Genomic DNA, 22,802 nt, shown 5'->3' with positions numbered 1-22,802 from the left:
TTGTACAGTATAAATTATCTGAATTACATCCCTTTGGAGGAGTTTTATGTGTAAAGGAAATTAATGAGATCAAACATGATGATTTAAAGTACTTTGGAATTTTTATTGTTCTCTGTTTTGTTAAATTGCATGAAACAATTGACAGATACCTATCACTATTTCTGACAAAAGTTGCTATTAAAAATATGTGTGGCAATGTATATCAATATAAATAAGAGCATATTAATATAAATAACAGATTTATATCATCGACCAAATTATGAGCATTCAAAAATGAAAGTGAAAAAAATGAAAGAAAATCAGGAAGTGGGTGCAATGTCAGGGCAAAATACACAGTTCCTGACAGTATCCCTTCCTTTAAAGGTTTAAACACACTACATCGGGCACTGTATCTGCAACTCACTCTACATGATGCTCTTTTTATGCTTTAGAAGCCTTGAGAAACATTGTAAGAAAATTTAGTCACAAATTAGAGTTGTTAAGAATTATTTGTCTTTGGGCTTTTAAAAATACATAAAAACAGAGCATGCAATTAATGCACATGTGCACAGGCACACTCATATACTTGAAGAGACAGAGTTATCACATACTTTAAATGATTCTAAGGAAACTGGCCCATTCTGAGTAACATTCTCTCTCTCTTTCTCTCTCTCTCTCTCTCTCACTCTTTCTCTCTCTCTCTCTCTCACACACACACACACACACACACACACACACACACACACACACACACACACACACACACACACACACGCAAGTCCTGAGATTGTTTTTAACCAAATGGATTATCACATACAAGATTAGATGCCTAGATGCCACTCTCAGTAGATGTTCCTCTGCCAGTTGCTTTGCAACTCAATGCAGTTTTCTGCAAAAGGTGAGCGAGGCTTCTTACGGTCCACCGTTGTAAGAATAATCTGCCTTATTGTGCATCACAAGCTTGTTGTCCACAAAGTAAAAGCTGTCGGATTGCGTCTCATAGGGGTGAAGGATCATTTCACGCACTATGAAGGGATACAAGAAACACAGTGTCAGATCTATATTAGGTCCAGCCACAAAATCACATTCTAATCAATAGCAAAATTCAGTTCATAAAAACATTTATAACTTACTTATTTCTTCAGAGAGTGGTGGGAACTCATAGATGTGCTCACAGGTATTCTTACTGCTCGGGATGCAGAAGCCAAACTCAAAGTCAAAGCTCTTCAGCAGCTGCTCACGGAAATAGTGCCTCTCGATCATTCGGAAGTTGTTGATGGGAACATCGCCTACAGTGAACTCCACCCTGTGAAGATGGGAAAGACATATTTAAGGACACATGGATTTTGTGGCAATGAAAATGGTTCCTTCCATGTTATAGACTTTTTATGTTTTAGAAAAAAGTCTCTAATACTCAGCAAGTCTGAATTTATTTAATCAAAAATACAGTAAAAACAGTAATGTTGTGAAATATTATAACAATTTAAAACAACATTTTTTTTGGCTTAATACAGTTACAATTGTAATTTATTCCTGTGATGCAAAGCTGAATTTTCAGCATCATTACTCCAGTCTACAGCGTCACATGATCCTTCAGAAATCATTCTAATATGCAGATTTTCTTTTTATTACCAGTGTAGAAAACAGTTGTGCTGCTTAATATTTTTATGGAAACTGTTATACTTTATTTGAGGGTTCTTTGATCAATAAAAAGCATTTATTTGAAATAGAACAGCATTTATTTGAAATAGAAATCTTTAGTAATATTATAAATGCCTTCACTGTCAATTTTGATTAATTTAATGTTTCCTTGCTGAATAAAAGTATAAATAAATATGAAACTGAATAAAAAAAGACTTCTTCCTTTAAGACTTCTATTTAAATATTTTTGTCTAATTTCAAATGTAACATAGCTAATACACACACACACACACACACACACACACACACACACACACACACACACACACACACACACACACACACACACGTATGTACATATAATTTCTCCCCCATCATTCAATAACAGTCCCTTTTACAGCCTCTCGTATTACATTGTGACAACTTCTTAAAACAATCAGACTGAAATAATCAGGGTTTGTAAAAAAAATCAACAATTATTAATTTTTTTTAATATAATTATATAATTGTTAAATGAATTATTTATTTAAAAGATTAAGCCACTTTCAGTTTTTAATTGCAATTTTACAGTATATCTCACAGTGTGACAATGTGACTTTCTTATTTTAAAATGTATCTTACAATTACTTTAAACTAATTTTTAATTCAATTTTACTCTTATCTTTAGTTCTTGTCTGTAGGACTAATGGTATCTTACTTTCTCCTCATTACCTCCTTGTGACATGACGGGTCATGAGTTGAAATTTTGTCCCCTTTAAAGGTTAAGTCAAACAGATTCAACTGTGATTTCAGGCTATTTTTAGATTGCAATTTAGATCAAGTGTAATCCTGCCACTGATTGCACTTACGTGGCGCCAACCTGTCGTAGTCGGAGGAAAGCGGGGGTGAACTGGTATCGCACAAAGCGCCCGGCGTTCTGGTCAAAGTCCGTTCTGTCCTCCCCACTCTCTGTGAATCAGAAAGGGGTCGGCATTACCAAATGAGCCATTGAAGGGCTCTTGTGCAGCGCACTGCATCTAAATAAAAAAAATCAGGGCTTCATGGGAAAAAAAATCTAAATGAGCCTTGCATTTAAATGTGCAGCCTATGTAGGTGGAGTGAGGAAGTGATTTTGAGAGGTCTGCTTCTTGCCTACCTGTTGTAGGGGGTTTTGTGATCTCAAAAAGAACCATGCCTGTCTCCATGTCTCGGATTTTGAACCTGGTGAAGTCGATCTTGTGTATGTTCTGTTCTGGACCGCAGAGGTAATCTACAGAAACAAAAACAAACCAGGATGTGCCTCAGTTCTGTCTTTCATTAGCTCAACATTTGTAAGGTAATGAAATATGAATGGAACATTAACGTGATGTGATTCTCTCCAGCCTTGTCGTAACATTTCAAAATATAAAGCTAACCACATTTTAACACTGGGTATGTGTGTGCGACATAGGTCACATGCATCAAAGACATGCCTCAGGGCTGAGAGCCGTACCCTTGTGTGATAGACTGCAGAGACAAAAAAGAGCTATTTCTGTTCTCTCTGATGTTGTGTGGAAATGACATTGATGATGACCATACACCTCCTCGATTCATTACCTGCCTTCAGAGACTGATACTGTTTAGAAATACTGTCAGGACAATAGGAAAAGAAGTATACTGACAGACAAACATTAATCAACACATTGTGTGTTAATATTGAATAATATTCCTATTGACTCATAATTTACATTTGCTTTAACAGTGTATTTGTAAAAAAAATGGCAGTTGGTTGGGTGTCTTGCTTTAGTAATAATGTGCTACAGTATAATGACAATAATAAAGCAGTATATATATATATATATATATATATATATATATATATATATATATATATATATATATATATATATATATATATATATATATATATATATATATATATATATATGTATGTGTATGTATATGTATATGTATATATATGGAAACTATTTAAATAAACATTGTATATTTGTATATACAATATTTGTAACAATAGCCAAAATACATTGTATGGGTCAAAATTATTGATTTTATATTTTAATTATTGATAAATCTTAATTTAAAAAAAAGAAGACCCTTATGAATGGTTTTGTGGTCCAGGGTCACATATATACAAGGAAATAAAATAATTTTATTTAAATAGAATTTTACATATTGTAAAATCCTTCGAAGTACTTTATTGGCATGATTGTGTTTACATATAATATTACCAAAGCATTATAAACAAAACAAGTAAAAATTACAAGAAAAAAATACAAATAACAACAACAATATTTTTTTGAAAATAAGGTGAATAAAATAAAATAAAAAAAATAAAAAATAAACACACATACAATCACATAAGTATATATAATAGATAATTAAGGTATAAAACTGTAATAATGTATATGTACAGCAATGGTTTTTGAGTCTATTGAGTGTTAAATCTGATTTACATTCAGATTTTATGGAGACCAATAAGCAAAGCATTCCTTTGGTGTCCCTGTACCCAGTTTAAAAATGCAATGCCATACAGTGCTGCTTAACTGTCCTAATATATGTTTTGTCCACTATATGTGATGATTTATTTGTGGCCTGGAGTTGATGACTTTGGTCAGTCCAGTCATGCACTTTCACATGCATCCCTTTTTCCTCATGCCAGACTCCCAGAGGAGGCATATGAGGTGCGAGGAGCAGCTGTGTCAGCCCTCTTCTTCCTGGGATGGATTATACCTAAGAAGCTTACATTGTTCACCATCACATGGCACAGATTTGGAGATGCTAAGGGGATTTGGGACAACTCTAACTTTTGAGAGGTCCATCTCTGCTAGGATGACACTGAGATGAGCTCAACACTACAGGCTGAGTATATCACTTCCTTCCCATAGGTCAGTGCAGATGCCCCACCTATCCTCTACCCAAGCTTCCTGTTAGTTAACAGATGGGCAACACTGGATTTAGCCAATCACTTGAGATATTTATAGCTCCTCTGCTTCAGAAGTGTGCCAAGCAGAGAAAGGGAAGGCAAAATGCAAACATCTGCTCAGACTTTAAAACAGCTTTATATTGTGAAATAATTAACCACTTCATGTAAGCATGAGAACAATTATGCTGACTGAAAAAATTAAAAATGGCAGTGTTTCACAAAACTGTCACAAACCAGATATTAGATTATGAAAATGATAACTGAAAACTTTAAACAATCATACATCATTCATTAAAAACACCCTATGGAATTAGTAGTTTTCAAACATGTCCCGCGGATAATGACACATTCTATGAGCATGAGAGCTGATTCAGAGCAGAACACTGAAACTTAAATAGACAAGAAACAGATACTTTGCATATTTTTTGCATATTTTTTTACTGCACTTGCTAATACCACATGCTAATAAAACATGCTTGACATAACACCTTTACAGCATTTGATAAATTGTTCAGGGAAATGTTTTGGTATGTTTACTTCACCTCATGAATTGTCACACAGGGGGACCAACTTACTGTTTGTGAGCTAACATTGCTGCGCGTGAGTGTGAGTGCAGAAATAGGTGGAGAGAGACTACAGATGAACAGAGACAGTTCATGTCAACATAAATAAAAGTGCATATTTTTAAATGTAAATCTCAGTAATTTAAACTTTTATGCTTTACAATGAAAAAGGAAAGCGAAATAATCTTGACAAAAAACTTTTTTTATTTTAATATAGAACGTAAAAGAAACATGCGAATGAATACTGTTATCAAGTTTTCATAACCCCATTTGCATGCTGCAGGCATAAAAAGTGCAGTCAATTATTTTTAATATTGAGATGGTAAAATTGCAATATAATATAATAATATATTATAATATAATTAATATAATATAATCTCTTCATAGTGGGTGCATTATTATAAGTGTAGTCAATTATTTTTAATACTGAGAAGGTAACATTTTTAAATATAATATAGTATAATATACTGTATAAAATGCTTATCTAGTTTCAAAACCCCATTTTCATGATGGAGGCATTATTTAAAGTGTAGCCAATTATTTATAATGTTTAGCAGGTACATTTTAAAAATAAAATAAATACTTTTATCTAGTTTTTGGAACTCCACTTTCATGAAGGAGACCTCATTATAAGCAATTATGACCAATTTTCATAAGTGTAAAGTCCAGTGTGCAATTCCTTAACAAGACAGAAATCTAGTAATCAGAGCAATGTAGCAGTCAAATGTCTATGTAGCTTTCCAATCCACCAAGGAGCCTCGCTTCACTGCTTCTAATGCTGTCACCTAGCAACATATCTTCTGAAACCAATCCAGGATAAATACCACCTGTTATTTTTGGGAAAACAAAAGGAACTGCTGCGTATAACCAACACAGATTATGATCGATCCAGCGTTCATTTACAAGACCAGACGTTTATTTAGATTTATGAGGCATAATGTATCTAAACACCATATAATTCATTCTTTATGAAGTTATTTTTCCAAACACACTCAGTGCCAAATTGAATAGTTAAACCAAAGATTATATGTAACCATTTGCTGAAAAGCCAATCCACTTCCAATAATGAAATTGTATTACATGTAGCCTATACTATTTTATGACTTCATCCATAAATATACTTTGTGTTCTTGTTTATAACAGTAACATGAGTTAAAGAAGACAGAAAAGCAAGCTTGCATACAGATGTCCACTTTCCTCAGAATAGCAGCCTGTATCCTTAATCAAGAACAGCTTTTATTTTTAGAGTGCTAATCCAAGTGATAAGCCAGACATGGGTTTTTTTCCGTTTAAATAAAGAAGAGTGCCATCTAAATGTGATTTTTTCAGCACTTCTCGTTCATGCATTTGTGAATGCATTTATTCAAATAGATATTTTAATTCACAGCAGAATAAGAATACACTGTTGATTTTTCATCCACAAACCACTCACATTTCAAAGCTGATGACTCACAACAACAAGTAGTGGCAAAGATGAGACAGAGTAGCTATTTCCAAGTGAAATATTCTTTATGTACTGTGAAAAGTCATGTGATAAGGGTAACAGTAATGCAAATGTCTTTCAGTTAGTTGTGACACTGCCAGCACTGTGAAACTGTTGATGATCTGAACTCCGTAGAAACTGAGTATTTGCATTCCTCAGATCTGATCTTTGCTCAGTTATCTTTGTTTTAGTGCCAGATATACTGTAGTATCTTGAACGCAGCAACAACGAGCAAGACATCATCAAAAAACAGGCAGAACACAAGCTCACAAGTAATACTGAGTCATCCAGCCATGCATGCTAAAGCTTAGCATCTGAGTTCCTGATGAAGTGATAATTGCAAAGCTTACAGTATAGTCTACAGAACCAACAAGGTCCTCTTTTTAATTGTAATTAAAATTCAAGCTAACTGAAAATGTAAGAAACAGTTCTTGAATGAGTAAAAAAAGTTTAGTCAAATGTATTTTACTTCCTTTTAAAGTGTCATTAGTCTAATCAAATTCTAACACTATGTGTTATGAATAATTCCCAACACAATTATATTTTAAATCATCATCAAATTAATCTGATTAAATAGCTGAAATAAAATGTAGGTTTTTAGTTAATATATATTATTTTAATTCAATTAATAAAGATTTGTTTTTTAATGTTTTTTAGTTAACTGTAAAAATCCTACCACCTGTAAAGGTGACTTGACACATAGTAAATACAATAAATAAAATGAAAAATGCTGAAGCCTGTTTTGAGTAAACCTTCCCAGGTAGCATGATTTCAGCAAGTGCAAAACTAAAATTTATAATCTTACATGGCCATATAATCCCTCATTAGAAGTGAATAATGAATGCAAATTATCCTCTAATCAGAAGAAACCTAATTCAGATTCTAGAAATAATTCCGCAAACAATCACACCTGAGAATCAGTTATCTCGTTTGACAGATATGTAGCCTATCTTTCTTATATTTAAGGACTTTTTACAAACCTTTTAGAGGTGGCATAAATTGCCTTTCATGACCTTAGGGAGATGCTGGTGGCTCCCCCTTGGCAAATCCCCCTCAGGAGGGACCTGCTGTCTCAAGCGAATGGCAAGATATGGCATCCCAGCCCAGAGCTGTGGAGCCTTCATGTGTGGTTGCTTCAGGGGTCTTAAGCCCGGAACACACCAAGTCGATGCCAAACTGATGTCAACGAAAGCTGACTGCAGGGTCGGCTCACATCGACAGCGTCTGGGTCCAAATTTGGCCTGAAACACCAAGCCGACGCTCGACACCTGACAAGTAGCACGTCCGTTCTGCGTTTTTTTCTCGTGCACTGGTTCGCCAGCTGAACAGCCAATCAGAGTGATCAGATGGCCCGACTGACCGACGAGCTCCGACGCCGATTCAACATGTTGAATCGGCCTAAAATAAGCCGACAAGGACCAATTCCAGCCAACTGTGCGGAACACACTGAGAAAACTTAGTCGGCCGACGAACAAAAACTGCCTGATGGCCGACCATCGGCTTGGTGTGTTCCGGGTGTTTAAGCGTGTTTAAGCGTTCTACACACTGCACGATTTTAGCAATCCTATAAGATCATTGCTGGTCACACTGTGTGACATGTATCTTACAAACTTGGGTACCACATGCATGTAGACTGTACGATGATGAAATATATTGAATCGTAGGCTACGACGCACATTTCTATATAAGAATAAAATGTCATTAGCATGCACTAGTCGTAAACAAAAAGAGCATAATGAATCACACTTTGACAGTTGCCAGAAAATTATCGTAGGCTATCTTTGGTCGCAAGACTGTGACAACGGCCATCTTTGAACCTCTCTCACTGTATGACATAGAACCACTGGAGTCATGATCAAAGAAATCGCCAAGACTGTTTCATGATGCCAATCATTTGTCTGGGACACCCGAAAATTGTGCAGTTTGTATCGGGCTTTAGAGGGGCTAAGTGCCCTGCTTCATGTGTGCTTGACATGCCCACTGAGTCTTGTGCACCTTCTTCTACTAGGCATCTGCAAGCTGTTACATGGGGAGTGTTTGTGAAATCGTGCTGTGATAGAGATATCGCCCCCGCGAGCTGTCCCTTGTAGGACGTTTTACGTTTTCTACAGCACAGGCTAGATAACGGGAGTCTACCGTCAACGCTGAAGGTTTATTTAGCAGCTATTGCTTCGTTTCGTTCCCTGGTTAATGTGCAATCGACTGGGAGGCTCGCACTGGTGGTCACATTTCTCAGTGGGGTGAGGAGATTACAGAGCTGGGTTCTGAAAGCTCTCTCTCTACCCCCGTTCGATACCTTGGCATTCGCAGCGCTGCTGAACAGTAGTGCAGGAAACACTGTCAGAGTATTTTTAGTACGGTGTTCAACAGAACCGTTAACGTCATTAAATCACTCATTTTCAGTATTTTTAAATAATGGATAATTTTCTTAATTCTCAGCCCATTCATCAGTAAACTTTAATATCAAACGTCGTCATTGTCAGTCAGTACAATGTCCACAGTTTACCATGGAAGAGTCGAATGAACCATTAATGGGTTCGTTCGGCCAAATAAGTCCATACAAAGAAGCAGACGCTAAATTAAATCGTCATGACATTCTAAATGAAGACGTTCCATTTTAAATGAAATTTCGTAGCCTACTTAGAATGTCACGAAGCGAGACTGAATAAAACAAGAACAGCGAGACTATAAACATGCTGGAGCGAAACCTGCAATTTCGCTCTGGTTTATGTGCAACAGTGTAACTGTTTTTGGAAGCTTCCTGTTTGAGAGTGACATTGATGTTACTGAACTTACTGTCTGTGATCTTCTGCAGCCCGAGTACATCCTCCGGCGTTACTTCTGTGCTTTTTAGCAAATCCTCCTCAGTCGTACACGGGACACCCGCGTCGCAGCCTTGCTTCACTTTCATCTCTAAATGCGATAAGATGCTGCTGTTCGTGCAGTCTTCGCACCCAACCTCTCTGCCAAGGGCCGTTTGTTTGTCTCACCTCTGCTGTGTTATGCGTCCTCGTTATTTAACGCAGGCTCTTTACTGATACAAGAATAGCGCATTCACCTCCCCCAGCCAGTCAGTCTTCTAAAGATATTGAGTTATTTTACTCCTTCTTTCCTAGGGCGAGTGGATCTCGCTCTGTAATCTGCATGTCTGGCTGCTGCTGAAGGTATTAAAGCAACCACTTCATGTAATCGAGCAAAGCCCGAGAGAGATGAACGGTATTCATTTGCGGAAGGAAGTGAGCAGACAGTTCGAATAAGAAGTCGCTTCTGCTGTAATGTCAACTGTATCATTATGATCAGATTTTTGTGCTGCCTGATCAAACACACACACACACACACACACACACACACACACACACACACACACACACACACACACACACACACACACACACACACACACACACACACACACACACACACACACACACACCACACACCACACACACACACACATATATATGTATGAATGTATGTATAAATATATATATATATATATATATATATATATATATAAATACAGAAAGAGAGAGAGAGCAAGAGAGAGAGAGCTTTTATACAGAGCTTTTTAGCTATCTATCTATCTATCTATCTATCTATCTATCTATCTATCTATCTATCTATCTATCTATCTATCTATCTATCTATCTATCTATCTATCTATCTATCTATCTATCTATCTATCTATCTATCTATCTACCTACTGGTAACCTTTTTTTCGTATATCAAATATCCACTACCAACTGGTATGTATATCAGGTATTGTTTTAATTTTTCTGGTTACCTCATTTATTATGCACGATGAATGATATAAATAATAATAAAAAAATTACCTAATGTGTTCTCAAGTCTTAGCACTGGTAATAGAGAGCAGAGCAATGAATTAAGGACATTGTATAATAATTGTGCTTTTGTTTATTTATTTTCTAGTAAATGTGTTTTTAGATGCCAGCATCCCTGAGAAAGATAAAGTGTAGCAGGATTTTGTAAATAAAGAACGTTTGAAATCGTTTTCGGGAGAGAGAAGAAGCAAATGCAGTTCTCCTCTTCCCATCGTGCCTGCCATGCTGAAAAGCCTGATCATCACAATAATGCTTGAGCTTCTAGATTCTAGATGTACTGTGATGAAGCAGTAGAAGGTTGAGTACGCTCTTGAGGTGCTGAATTGCACCTCCTTCTGGTTCAGTGAATATTCCCTGCAGGGTTTAGCAGCTAAATTAGAAATTGATTCTGATTAGCTTTAGGTCATTTGTGGATGGTAGATTTTCAATTCCACTCCTGTGCAGCTCTTTTTGATTATGAAGGATGAATTTTTTTTTTTTACATTCCACAGGATTTTTCTGCAGGGCCTCGCTGTGTCCACCTGTCCATGCCTTGCATTGTTCCTTATGCCATCTCAAAGCAGCCTCTGGGATGCGTCTGCATGTCCCTCACTCTTCGCACAGACTGGATCTGGGGGTGATTGGCACACCATTCTTTCCAGTGTTTGTAGGATCCAAATTCAAACAGGTACTGATATCCATGGTAGCCTGGATTCTGATATCCAACCCACCTAAAGTAGGAATAAAGCATACATAAATTTATAAGGTGACGTCATATATGTGCCCTCCATTACTATTATTACAGTTCAATAAGATAAAAAGAAAATACTTAAATCATTTATTTCTCATTATTTATTTTGTCACATGATCCTTCAGAAATAATTTTAATATGCTGATTTGTTTAAGAAATATTTCTTATTATTTATTATTATTATCAGTTGTGCTGCTTAATATTTTTGTGAAAATTCTGATACATTTTATCATGGTCCTTTGATTACTATCACTTTTGATCAGTTTTAACACATCCTTCCTAAATAAAAATATTAATTTCTTTAAAATAAAGTACCTACAATGTCTGAATGGTAGTGTACATTATTTTTTGTGTAATAATAATAATAATAATAATGATAATATATTTAATTTTTTTCTCATCTTATAATTATCATTATTAATATCATGCATATGAATTGTCAGATGAGTACTTACGGCCCACACTCTGATGTTGCGGTCACAGATGTTGCGACACTCTCCACTCAGCTCCATCATGGACCCTTGGAAATTCTCATACTCATACAGATATATCTGATCACAGAGATTTCACAGTAAAGACAAACAATTCAGTAATTGCATTTTTTGACATCACACATGTAATGGCAATATTAGATGAAAAATTGAGAATCTAGTAAGAACATGTTGGGGCAGGTTTGACATACTCTGTGGGAGCTGATTCCCATGGCATAGTGACTACCCATACTTCCTTGTACAGCAGTGTGTGACATGGCTGAAGCTGTTAATAACAGAAGAGAGAGAAGTCAAGCTTAAATAAAAGACTGATTCAAGATTAATACTTTGTTGCAGTCAGCAACTCCTTGCTACACATTGACTGAATACATTTGTAGAGAAACCATTATCAACTTTTAAAAATCAGTGGTGAGTATTTTACACTGTTCTTTATTTAAAGCAATAAGCTTGGCAGAATCTTATTTGCTCAAATCAGTCAAAATCATTTAAATCTATATCTTTACATTCCCCAAATGTTTATTTAAAGGGCAGCCACTAGTTTACAGTAAAAACAGTAACATTGTGAAACAGTAACATTGTGAAATATTATTAAAATAACCGTTTTTTTTTTTTTTACCTCAATACATTTTAAAATGTAATTTATTCCTATGATGGTGAAGCTGAATTTTTAGCAGCCATTACTCCAGCCTTTAGTGTCACATGATCCTTCAGAAATCATTCTAGTATCCAATAATCTTCTGTACTCAAATTAGTCAAAAACATCTAAATCTGTATCTACACCTTTACATTCCTCAATCACAACAGGCATATTTAAAGGACAGCCACACTGAAATGGCTAAAATGGGTTTTGTTTGAATTTGATTAAAAAATAAATAAATAATGTAAAAACAGTAATATTGTGAAATATTAAATATTAACAGTTAAAAAGCTGTTTCCTATATTTTCAAATATAATTTATTCCTGATGGCAAAGCAGCCATTACTCCAGCCTTTAGTGTTACAGTACATGATTGATTTAGTGTTTTGGGCTTAAAATGGGTTCTATATACATACATACATATATATATATATATATATATATATATATATATATATATATATATATATATATATATATATATATATATATATATATATATATATATATATATATATATATATATATATATATATATATATATATATATATATATATGATATGTATATATATATATATATATATATATATGTATATATATATATATATGCCAGCAGTACTTCTAGAGCAGAATGAGACCAGGCTATTGGATAAAAGTGAGAAGTGAGGGGCGTTTGGAGGGGTTTGGAGTGCAGGCTTATCTCTGTGACCCTGCTGACTCTGCTCATTGCTTTGTTCCAGGCCTCGGCTGGATGTCTGATGTCTACCTCCATCAGCAGAAAGCATGGCACTCCACGGCCTCTATCTCTTCAACTCTCTCTCTCTCTCTCTCACGTGCACTCATTCACTCTACAGCACAGCTAGCAATGTGCTGACCTCAGTAGACTAGCCCCAGACCTGTCCATTGAGAGAACGAAGACTTGTTGCCGTTATGTGAAGCTTCAGCAGTTTTATTTGGTGGTTACAGTTAAATTTTAAGTTGTCAAGGATTTGGAGCTTAAGTTAAGGGTGAAAGACAGATGCACACCATTGCCAGGCTATTAAATATTAAACAAACATAAATAGTGATGCATTTAATTATTCACACAGTCATTTGTATTTGATCATCAACAAATCAAAAAGTATGTCTCACTGAAGAACCACATTGACATACCTGAAAAATGATGAATCTTCTTCATATTTACTTGAATGCCATCATTCACACGCTTCATTTTACTAAGTCATGCACCTCCTAGTGAAACGCTGGGCCCCATCCATGCAGCCTGCTTTGCATAAAGTCAAAGGAGTGGGCAGGACATGGATGTTGAATGGATGTGCTTGTAAGGGACTATTGCGTATGTATGCATATGTGTGCGAGTATGTAAAGGCAGGTGGAAGTGGGTCACTGAAACACTCCATGGCTGTAACTGTGGGGAGAGGAGAGCTGACAGTCTCAGTGCAGGATGAGAAATTTTAATGATAGGTAACACTTAAAAACCACCATTCTTTGAATATTTAAGGATATCTTTAAGCTTTTTTGGTGGTTGCAATGCTTTAACCAACCATTTTCTGTTGGGAAGAAACCTGGAAGTGTACCTTTGTGTTGTCTTTGCTGCAATGATCTTAAGTCGAAACAGCTTGCTTATGTTTACGCAGGCATGCGTGTTTTGCCGTACACTCAGGTCATATGTAAAAGCATGCATGGAATCACTTTGCCTGGCATCCACTCTTGTAGCAGATGCCAGTAGGCATGATGCCTCCCTGGCTACGGCAGATGGCATTGTGAGCTAGGTAAAGCCAAAGGCTCAGTCCAAAACAATGAGGCTTCGGGCAAAGTGCTGACTCCTGCCTGCCCTGTTGCCAATCTTCCCTTTCTGTCATGCTACATATAAATAGAGCCCTTAGTTGGTGGTCTGGAGACCGCTGTGTGGAACTCCTGAGTGCTTGCAGCTATTTGTTGGGTAGGTCAGGTAAGCCCTTCGTTGTAGTCCTTTCAGCCACTGTGGCCATCTTTTAGCATGCTTTGCAAACTCTAGGGGAGGGGTGCACTATAATGTATACACAATTAAAAACTCAAAACAAACATAGCAAGCATATGTGGGTGTTTTTTAAAAAAAAAAAAAAAAAAAAGAATATGAATTTATATGAATTCTGATAAAAAAAAATCACATTTAAAACAAAAGATTAAATAAGTATTAAATTGTTAAATTGAAAATTTGTATTATTAAATTAAATTAGATTACAATTTTTTTTGAAACTTTAGAAAAATTGAAATGATTTTAATTGGCATTTCAGAAATATTGAAATGATTTTAATTGGCTTTTCAGAAATGTAAAACAAAAGACTACATTAAATGTAAATATATATTTTCTATTAAAATGTATCTAAAATAAAAAAAAAGATTAGGCATTCTGTTTGCATAACATAAAACATTCTTGACAATATTACTATTATTATTATTATTTATTTATTTATTTATTTTTTTACTAATGCTTCTGGCTAAATCTGATATAATCTGTGCAATTTGTAGGTTTGTATATACTTTTTGATTAAGTCCTCATGTTTTAATCATAAACCTGTCTGTTCTATTTCAGTAAGCTGTGGTTGTATTCTGTTGTGTTTGAATTTTATTGTCTAAATCAGCAGATAGAATAAGTGTGATTATTTTGTTAGGTCTAACTTGTTGGAGCAACAAAGACATTTAGTTGCCATATCTTTTTTGTTCTTTATCCACAGGCTATTTGTACACTTGTCATAAATGATATATAACCTATGCATTATTATTATTATTATTTTTTTTGCATATCTCTGTTTTTCAGGTCTATCAGCATTGAGAAATCTTCAAGGATGGCTCTGACTAATCCCATGCCACTGGGGCCATGGAAGGTAAGTAAACACTTGATGGCTATGAAATATGCAAAATGATATATAATGCTTTGAATCTCATCTCTGTTGTGTCTGTGAATATGTGTATAGCTTACAGTATATGACCAAGAAAGCTTTCAAGGCAAGCGCGTGGAGTTCACTTCAGCCTGTCAGAACATCATGGAATGCGGCATGGACAATATCCGTTCTCTGAAGGTGGAGTGTGGCGCGTAAGTCATGCATTCACAGACACACACATCTAAAAGAGCCCATACCAGATGATGAATGAATAGAGCAGCATTTATTTGAAATATAAATGTTTTGTAGCATTATAAAAGTCTTAATGTCACTTTTTATCAATTTAATGGATCCTTGCTGAATAAAAGTATTAATTTCTTTAAAAAAAAAATCTTACTACTTTTGAATTTGAATGGTAGTGTATATATTTTATAAATATTTATAAAAAATTACAGGTGCTACTTATATTATTCAACTTATATACAGATCATTTTTAAAATTAATGTAATCTAAAAGGGAGGTTTTGTCAGATTTAGCTCAAAACTTGGTTCAAATTTGCCCCCAAACAAAGTAAAAAGCTTTTTGCAGTTATCTCCAATTTTCTGTGTCCTTTTGAACAGCTGGGTGGGCTACGAACACTCCAGCTTCTGTGGGCAGCAGTTCATCTTGGAAAGAGGTGACTACCCTCGCTGGGAGTCTTGGAGCGGCAGCAATGCCTACCACATTGAGAGACTAATGTCCTTTCGGCCAGTCTGCTCTGCTGTGAGTCTGAAACTGTGTCAACGGATCAGTGGTGAAATTATTTACCAATCTTTCTAAATAACAGTCTCTCCCAATATTATGATCTGCACAGAACCACAAGGAATCAAAGATTACCGTCTTTGAACGGGAGAACTTTATTGGACACCAGTGGGAGATAACCGATGACTACCCCTCTCTCCAGGCCATGGGCTGGCCCTCCAACGAGATCGGATCAATGCAGGTGCAAAGTGGGGCGTGAGTACCATACTTGTCTCTACTCTCTACACCAGGGGTGCCCAAACTGCAGAATTTAGCTCCAGTCCTAATTAAACACAAATGAACCAGCTAATCAAGTAATTAAATTGGGAATCTCAGTTTGCATTTGTTATGTGTTTCTTCACTGCATGTAGCTGGGTTTGTTACCAGTACCCCGGTTACCGTGGTTACCAGTACCTCATGGAGTGTGACAACCATGGTGGCGAGTACAAACACTACAGGGAGTGGGGCTCCCACGCTCAGACCTTCCAGGTGCAGTCCCTCCGCCGGGTTCAGCAGTGAGGGCAGCTCTCCCAGATCCCTTTCTCCCTCCCCCACCTCCTCCTCATCCTCTTCCTCCACCACTTCCTCATCCCCACCCCTTCCTTCCGATACCGGCAAGCCCAGCACAGGCTGAATGTCTGATGCATTCGGCAAATATTTACGGTGCTTCCTTCTTTCTGCATGCCATTGATTTGAAAGAAAAAAGTGAGAGGAAGAATTCAAGCAAACTGATTCTGTGAGCGCCACAGTGGTGTTACTTAAGCTTTATTCCTCATCACTGTCATGATGCAGTCTGTGCAAAAGAGATCAATAAAGGGTACACTTATGAAAACAACCTATTGTGTTTGTTTGATGCATGTAGTGTAGTTTCAAGCTTTGTAAAATGTCCCAAATTGTAATGTCACAAAATTGGACCATTATTAACACTATAATATCATAAAAATGTTGTTGTAAAGGCTTAATGGCCAATGGTTTTTGAGTACTGGGACTAAATAAGTTGGAAATAAATAAATAAAAGTTTGTGTATCAAGGAATTATTGATTTCCCATATGCTTGGTTGCAAATGCAGTGTCGACTTCCCTTACCTGTTACTCATCATGATTACACGGAAAAGGTGCCACATATTATAATTACAAATCTAGCATTAACTTTAAGAAATTAATATATTTAAACTGCATGTTGAATTCAAATGAATTTTAGATCCATCTTCTGAATCATCACAATCAGAATCATCAGTTTTTTTTTCTCGATAAAACAATTATATTCTGTATAACATGTATTAAAAGTTTGTTTTTCTGTTGTTGCTACAAAGAAGTTTTTCATAAAATATGGAAATAAAACATTTGCCTCTATATTAAAAGTATAATTTTCAATCAATCAAAAAAAAAAGAAAAAAAAAAAATACATATATATATATATATATATATAAAAAAAAGAAGGAATCACACACACACACACACACACACACACACACACACACACACACACACACACACACACACACACACACACACAGGTATATATAATTATTTATATATTATAAATTTAAATTGTAATTGTTTTATTTATATTTTTTTCAATTGTATATATTTAAATATACATATTTCTATACGCTACATATATTTATATTTTTATTATATATATTTATAAAGGCATGGGGTGTTGAATTCTGGTCTAAAGACCCGAAGTGCACCAGAAGTGTTCTGGCGTAGACAGTGGAAATATAATGTCATCGCTTTGGTAAAAAATAAAATTTTTGATTTTTGTTAAGAACTTCATAGCCAAGTGGGCATCTCTAAATTATTTTACAGTGGAAATGGTGCTTTTTAATAAAACAAATGGTATGTAATGTTGTGGGATATTCTTTGCGATGTCTCTTTAGGAAATGAGATTCACCCCTGACGTAGAGAAATCGCGCCACCCAGCGTTTGTCAGAAGTTAAAGCCCGGAAGCTGTTGCTCGCAGTTACAAAAACATAAACACGAGGCAGTAGCGGAGCAAAGCGCTTGATAAGACTGCGATCCGCCGTTAAATAAGAAGAAGGAGAAAAATTTGACGAATTTGCAACATCCCTTAATTGACGCGCCTCAAGTAATGTCTGTGTTGTTGTCAGTGCTGGTCGGTGTGCTTGCTGCATACTTACTGATTTATTACATCCTGTTTAAAGGAGCCAGATTTAAGAGCAACGTGACGTTAAAGGGGAAAACAGCAATTGTTACAGGTTAGTATCATTTAAACGCTTTACATATTAAACAGTCCAGTCCAACTTAATACCACTTAAGTAAATAAAAACTGAACTTCTTACTAAGACTCAATAGTGGTTATACTAAGTTGTACACAGTTGTATTTGAGTACCTCTGTCCTCAGTACACTAATTTGACTTGTTATGATTTTTATTATATATTAATGATGTATATTGTAGTTAGTTTGCTGTACATCAGAGGACACTTAACTCTGGCTCAGGGTTGAGTAATTAATCGTCTAATTGCAGGCAGTAATACAGGCATTGGCAAAACCACAGCCTTGGATCTGGCCAAGAGAGGGGCCCGAGTGATCCTCGCCTGCCGAAACAAACAGAAAGCTGAAGCTGCAGTTTATGACATAAGAAAGGTGAACTCATCTGCTAACCTCAATCCCTCCTGGTTCTTATCATTTTTCTAAATCACGTCTCAAAGACAGACAATTTGCTGTATATCCCTCAGGAAAGTGGGAACCCTGAGGTGCTGTACATGCATCTGGACCTGGCCAGTTTGAAGTCTGTGCGTGGTTTTGCGGAGACTTTTCTGAAGAGTGAACCGAGACTTGACTTGCTCATTAACAATGCAGGTAAACTGAAAGGGCTGTGACAGTATGCAAACTCTTGAAATGTTGTTTCAGGATAGTTTGGTTCTCTTGAACTGGACCAAATAATAAATGATACATTTAGTCCTGGTTCACTTGACCTTCACGCAGTCATTTTTAACATTGAACTTTAATGTACGAAACAAAAGGCATAAGGATACAGTCACAACCTGACAGCTTTTATGACGTATATTTTGTGAACTAACTGAACATCCAAAACTGCTGTGCTAATTGCACTCATTGTATATGTGTACATATGGTGCTATTTTTTATTTTTTTTACCAGCTTATAACTCTTACAAAGTTATAGCTTATAAAATGTGTAAAGGAGTCAATTCAAAACAGCACCAGGAATTACTCTGTTGCACACATGGAGATCTGCTGTAAGGAGACGGTCTATTTACAGTACATCAGGGGTTCTCAACTCTGGCCCTCGAGGTCCACTTTCCTGCAGAGTTTAGCTAATCAAGGTCTTCAGGATTACTAGAAGCAAAGCAATGGATATGGTGGATATGCGAGACCTACTGAGAGATAGAGAAAGGGGTTTGATTTTAAATAATCAATGTCTAACCTGATGAACCAATATTTATTTAATGTTATCCGTAGTGATGGGACGGTTGATACCAAGGCTCCGATGCCCCGATGCAGCTTTCAAAGCACTATTGTATCACACACTGTGCCAATGCTTGTATCGAAATGGAAAGAGCTGGTTTGAAGAAAAAAAAAACCTCTATTGCATTTTATCATGTTCTATAGCTGTGGGGTCTCAGAGACATCGAACAGCTCACCCAAAATATTTTTGCTACTACTCACATCAGTTATTATTTATAATATCACACTTGTATATTTCTAATTATTGATCAATATGTGAATCTGTTGACCGGACTACGCATGACACGAGTTGGCACAGATTAAAAACATACACTGCAAACACATCCTCTGCTCCGTGATGTTTTGTTATAGATTTGGTGGAGAAACCAAGTCTGACCACCAGATGTTGCTAATGCGCACTGTGTTAAAAGCTTCGAGTAATGAACTGTTTTTCGGCACAGTTTCATGTTCTGCAGCAACATTGTGAACTTTTATAAAGATACGTTTGGTCATTAACTTATAAATGCATCATTATGCAAACATATGAGTAGAGCTGGGACGCAACTCAAGGATCAGGTGGCAGTGTTCACACTCTTATTTAAATTAATTGCACTAACAGAGCAATCGCACCAGAGTGTCTTTTAATCAAACCTAACCAGCCAACTGTAAACACACCCTTAGTGTATGTGGCTTTCTTTTTAGGTCTTATCGCATCAGGCAGAACTGAAGATGGCTTTGGCATGGCGTTCGGCGTTAACCACCTGGGCCACTTTTTGCTGACGCTGTTGCTGTTGGATCGTCTAAAGCAGGCAGAGCACAGCCGCGTCGTAAATGTGTCTGCCCTGCTGCATCGACTGGGGTCTGTGGATTTCAATCTCCTCAACACTCAAAAGGATCTGGTCACAGGTCAGTCATCCTGGCATGCGTTCAGAGCCTACTGCCACAGCAAACTGTGTAATGTGCTCTTTACCCGTGAGCTCGCAAACCGACTGGAGGGGACGAGTGTCACTTGCTATTGCCTGCATCCAGGTTAGTAGGTCATTTTTGGTCTGCTATTATGTCACAAGTATTACTTTTCCCCCTACATTTTCTTCATTGTCTCATCTTTAGGTGTAATAGCCACTGAGATCGGTCGGAATATGGGTGCGCTGCAGAAGCTGCTTTTCCTGCCCATGTCCAAGCTGTTTTTTCTGGACCCAGAGGGAGGTGCGCAGACCACGCTTTACTGTGCTTTGCAGGAGGGGCTTGAGCCTCTGAGTGGACGGTATTTCTCTTCCTGTGCCTTGCAGAACGTTAGTGCTCATGGACGGGATGATGCCTTGGCCAAGAAGCTTTGGGAAGTGAGCGAGAGGCTGTGTGGCCTGTGAGTGAGTGAGCTCACACAGGTTTGTAGAACAATAGAACTCTAACACAGAAAAAGAGAGATTACTAACAGCATTATGGGCTTCAGCTTCTGAGGTTTTTAGGTGTTACAGGTTTGCATTTTCAACAGGTGTATACATTGTATTTGGTATATAATACTTTAAAATATATTGTTGCTAAAAATTAATATATTTAATTTTTGATACAATAAGCTGTTCATTTTTTTTTGTTTTGTTATGGCCCTATAAATGGATGAATTTAGAATTCTATACAATTTTATCTTAATAAAAACCAAAAACAAAAAAACACTAAAACCTAAAAGGTATTGTTCTTTGTTCTAAATGCTGATTGTTCTAAATACAAGCGAATAATGTGCAGTTTATATCTACCTAATTATTATTATTAAATGTAGTGTTTTTAAAAATGTTAAATTATGGAAAAGTCAAATAAATGTGAAAATAATAGAATTAAGCATAAATAAAATAAAATTAGAATAATAAAATTAGAATAATTAAAATATTGGTCAATAACTAATATGGTACTAATATATTGTGCATCCCTTTGTTAAATAAAGCAACGAAATATGCAAATCTTGGGGAACAGTAACCATAATGACCTTAGTAATGCAGTATTTTGTAGTATTTTTGTTGAAAATATGTAGAGGTGAAGTTGCGAATTTGTATTCACTCACTGGACACAATGGATTTTGCATATTCCTTTGTATTAAGGTTTAATATGGTGTGTTTTATCATTTATCTATCTATATTTCATTCTTTCATATATTTAATATCTTTCATATCTTGCTTTCCTTCTTTCTTTCAAATATATTTCAAGTATATTTCAAATATTCTATATTGATTGCATTGGTATACATAATGCATAAATGTAAAAAATTTTTTTTTATATAATCAGTGCTTTTCACCTGAATGCATCCACTTTCTTTTCTCGTGAACAATTCAAATACCTCATGTATTTGAAAACCAAAATCATTTGAAGAAATAATAAAAAAAAAAAAAAAAAAACTGTTTATGAACATCGTTTTCTTTCAAACATTTGGACCCTTTTTGCCCTGTCTGATAAGGTGTTGTACTTCTTTGGTTCACTGGGTGGCAGTAGCGTGTCACATTTGACAGCCTTCAACTCAGGGCGACACAACCTGAAGAGTCTACAGAGACCTCTGTCAAGATGACAATCATTAGAATAAAATAGGTTAGATTACACTGAGAATTGCAGAAGTAATTTCATGTAATATTAGAGTTTGCTTTTCTACTGAATGAAAGTGGGCATCAGGGGCTACAACCATTCAGTGCGATGATGGGATAACCAAAATGAGGACTTGCTATATAGACCCTTACCCATATCCATGCATCTTCAGCAGACCCCCTGTTGCTAATAGATCTTTTACCTTGAACTGGGATTGTCACATTTTTGACATTGTGTAGACTTAACATCTGTTTATATATGTTGAGATATTCTCTGCCTTGAGAATCTGTATACTGTCCAGGTGGATGAATCTGGTTTCATCCAAAGCAGTTTTCCCAGTCTCTTCAGTGCACTGTTGTTTTCTAGCCTGGAAGTATCATATCCATTGAATGTCACTCATGCCATATTTTTCTGATCATGCCAGTCATATCATGGCATCCTCTGTGTGTTTGTTCTCATGCACGGTAAGTGTGTAACTACACCGTCCCCTTCGATTCGTTTTGTAGAAGCAAAACACATTGATGAGTGACGGCAGGTGTTTACTTTGGACGCACTCCAGAGCTCTTTGGCACAGTACTTAACGACTGGATTAGTGCATCAATTAGCAATCACTGCATGGGAGGAGCCTGATTGATCGAGACTACTGCTGTTGTCACTGCTAAGGCTGGGCGTGGGGCATGCGAGTGTTGGAAGCATGCAAGTGTGTGTGTGTGAGACTGTGTAGTGACCAGCTGCTTGTGAATTAGTTCAAAGGACTAATTTCACTGCATGATTGGCAGAATAAAACCATACGGCCCTAGTTGACCTTGTAAGGATATCACATGCATACCTGGAACTGCCACAGGATTGTGATTTGCTAAAGTTAATGTGTAATGTGTCAATGTAGAATTGGCTATA

General features: G+C 36.2%; 3 protein-coding genes across 4 annotated transcripts; 2 read left to right on the top strand and 1 right to left on the bottom strand.

Annotated features, from left to right (window-relative positions):
• Positions 1 to 82: 82 nt before the first annotated feature.
• Positions 83 to 9,839, bottom strand: LOC109105313 (protein unc-119 homolog A-like). Its single transcript, XM_042771259.1, has 5 exons — positions 9,365 to 9,839; positions 2,756 to 2,869; positions 2,469 to 2,568; positions 1,113 to 1,285; positions 83 to 1,004 (listed from the first exon to the last, which is right to left on the bottom strand). The coding sequence occupies exons 1-5, from the start codon at positions 9,477 to 9,479 to the stop codon at positions 892 to 894; spliced, it is 615 nt and encodes a 204-aa protein (XP_042627193.1). The 5' UTR covers positions 9,480 to 9,839; the 3' UTR covers positions 83 to 891.
• Positions 9,840 to 14,105: 4,266 nt separating this feature from the next.
• Positions 14,106 to 16,744, top strand: LOC109104509 (beta-crystallin A3-like). 2 transcript variants are annotated; one of them, XM_042771257.1, is made up of 6 exons: positions 14,106 to 14,216; positions 15,066 to 15,132; positions 15,223 to 15,341; positions 15,750 to 15,891; positions 15,983 to 16,125; positions 16,281 to 16,744. In XM_042771257.1, exons 2-6 carry the CDS (start codon positions 15,094 to 15,096, stop codon positions 16,426 to 16,428), a joined length of 591 nt encoding a protein of 196 aa, XP_042627191.1. In that variant the 5' UTR covers positions 14,106 to 14,216; positions 15,066 to 15,093; the 3' UTR covers positions 16,429 to 16,744. The 2 variants fall into 2 exon arrangements, with proteins under 2 accessions (XP_042627191.1, XP_042627192.1); XM_042771258.1 differs by having other exon boundaries at positions 14,153 to 14,207.
• Positions 16,745 to 17,849: 1,105 nt separating this feature from the next.
• On the top strand, positions 17,850 to 21,000 carry LOC122147716 (dehydrogenase/reductase SDR family member 13-like). Its single transcript, XM_042771256.1, has 5 exons — positions 17,850 to 18,130; positions 18,401 to 18,519; positions 18,612 to 18,735; positions 20,043 to 20,369; positions 20,451 to 21,000. Exons 1-5 carry the CDS (start codon positions 18,004 to 18,006, stop codon positions 20,705 to 20,707), a joined length of 954 nt encoding a protein of 317 aa, XP_042627190.1. The 5' UTR covers positions 17,850 to 18,003; the 3' UTR covers positions 20,708 to 21,000.
• The last annotated feature ends 1,802 nt before the right edge of the window (positions 21,001 to 22,802 follow it).

The sequence above is a fragment of the Cyprinus carpio genome, chromosome A15 (assembly GCF_018340385.1).
Source record: "Cyprinus carpio isolate SPL01 chromosome A15, ASM1834038v1, whole genome shotgun sequence".
NCBI lineage: Eukaryota > Metazoa > Chordata > Actinopteri > Cypriniformes > Cyprinidae > Cyprinus > Cyprinus carpio.
This window is presented reverse-complemented; position numbering and strand designations above follow the sequence as displayed.

What these genes read in the sequence shown, in the direction of transcription:
- LOC109105313 (XM_042771259.1), bottom strand. Translation starts at nt 9,479, where the DNA reads ATGAAAGTGAAGCAAGGCTGCGACGCGGGTGTCCCGTGTACGACTGAG. An exon ending in CACAAAACCCCCTACAACAG is followed by an intron (nt 2,569 to 2,755) that starts GTAGGCAAGAAG and finishes TCTGATTCACAG; the next exon opens with AGAGTGGGGAGGACAGAACG. An exon ending in ACCACTCTCTGAAGAAATAA is followed by an intron (nt 1,005 to 1,112) that starts GTAAGTTATAAA and finishes ATCCCTTCATAG; the next exon opens with TGCGTGAAATGATCCTTCAC.
- LOC109104509 (XM_042771257.1), top strand. Translation starts at nt 15,094, where the DNA reads ATGGCTCTGACTAATCCCATGCCACTGGGGCCATGGAAG. An exon ending in CTGAAGGTGGAGTGTGGCGC is followed by an intron (nt 15,342 to 15,749) that starts GTAAGTCATGCA and finishes CCTTTTGAACAG; the next exon opens with CTGGGTGGGCTACGAACACT. An exon ending in TTCGGCCAGTCTGCTCTGCT is followed by an intron (nt 15,892 to 15,982) that starts GTGAGTCTGAAA and finishes TGATCTGCACAG; the next exon opens with AACCACAAGGAATCAAAGAT.
- LOC122147716 (XM_042771256.1), top strand. Translation starts at nt 18,004, where the DNA reads ATGTCTGTGTTGTTGTCAGTGCTGGTCGGTGTGCTTGCTGCATACTTA. An exon ending in GAAAACAGCAATTGTTACAG is followed by an intron (nt 18,131 to 18,400) that starts GTTAGTATCATT and finishes GTCTAATTGCAG; the next exon opens with GCAGTAATACAGGCATTGGC. An exon ending in CTTGCTCATTAACAATGCAG is followed by an intron (nt 18,736 to 20,042) that starts GTAAACTGAAAG and finishes CTTTCTTTTTAG; the next exon opens with GTCTTATCGCATCAGGCAGA.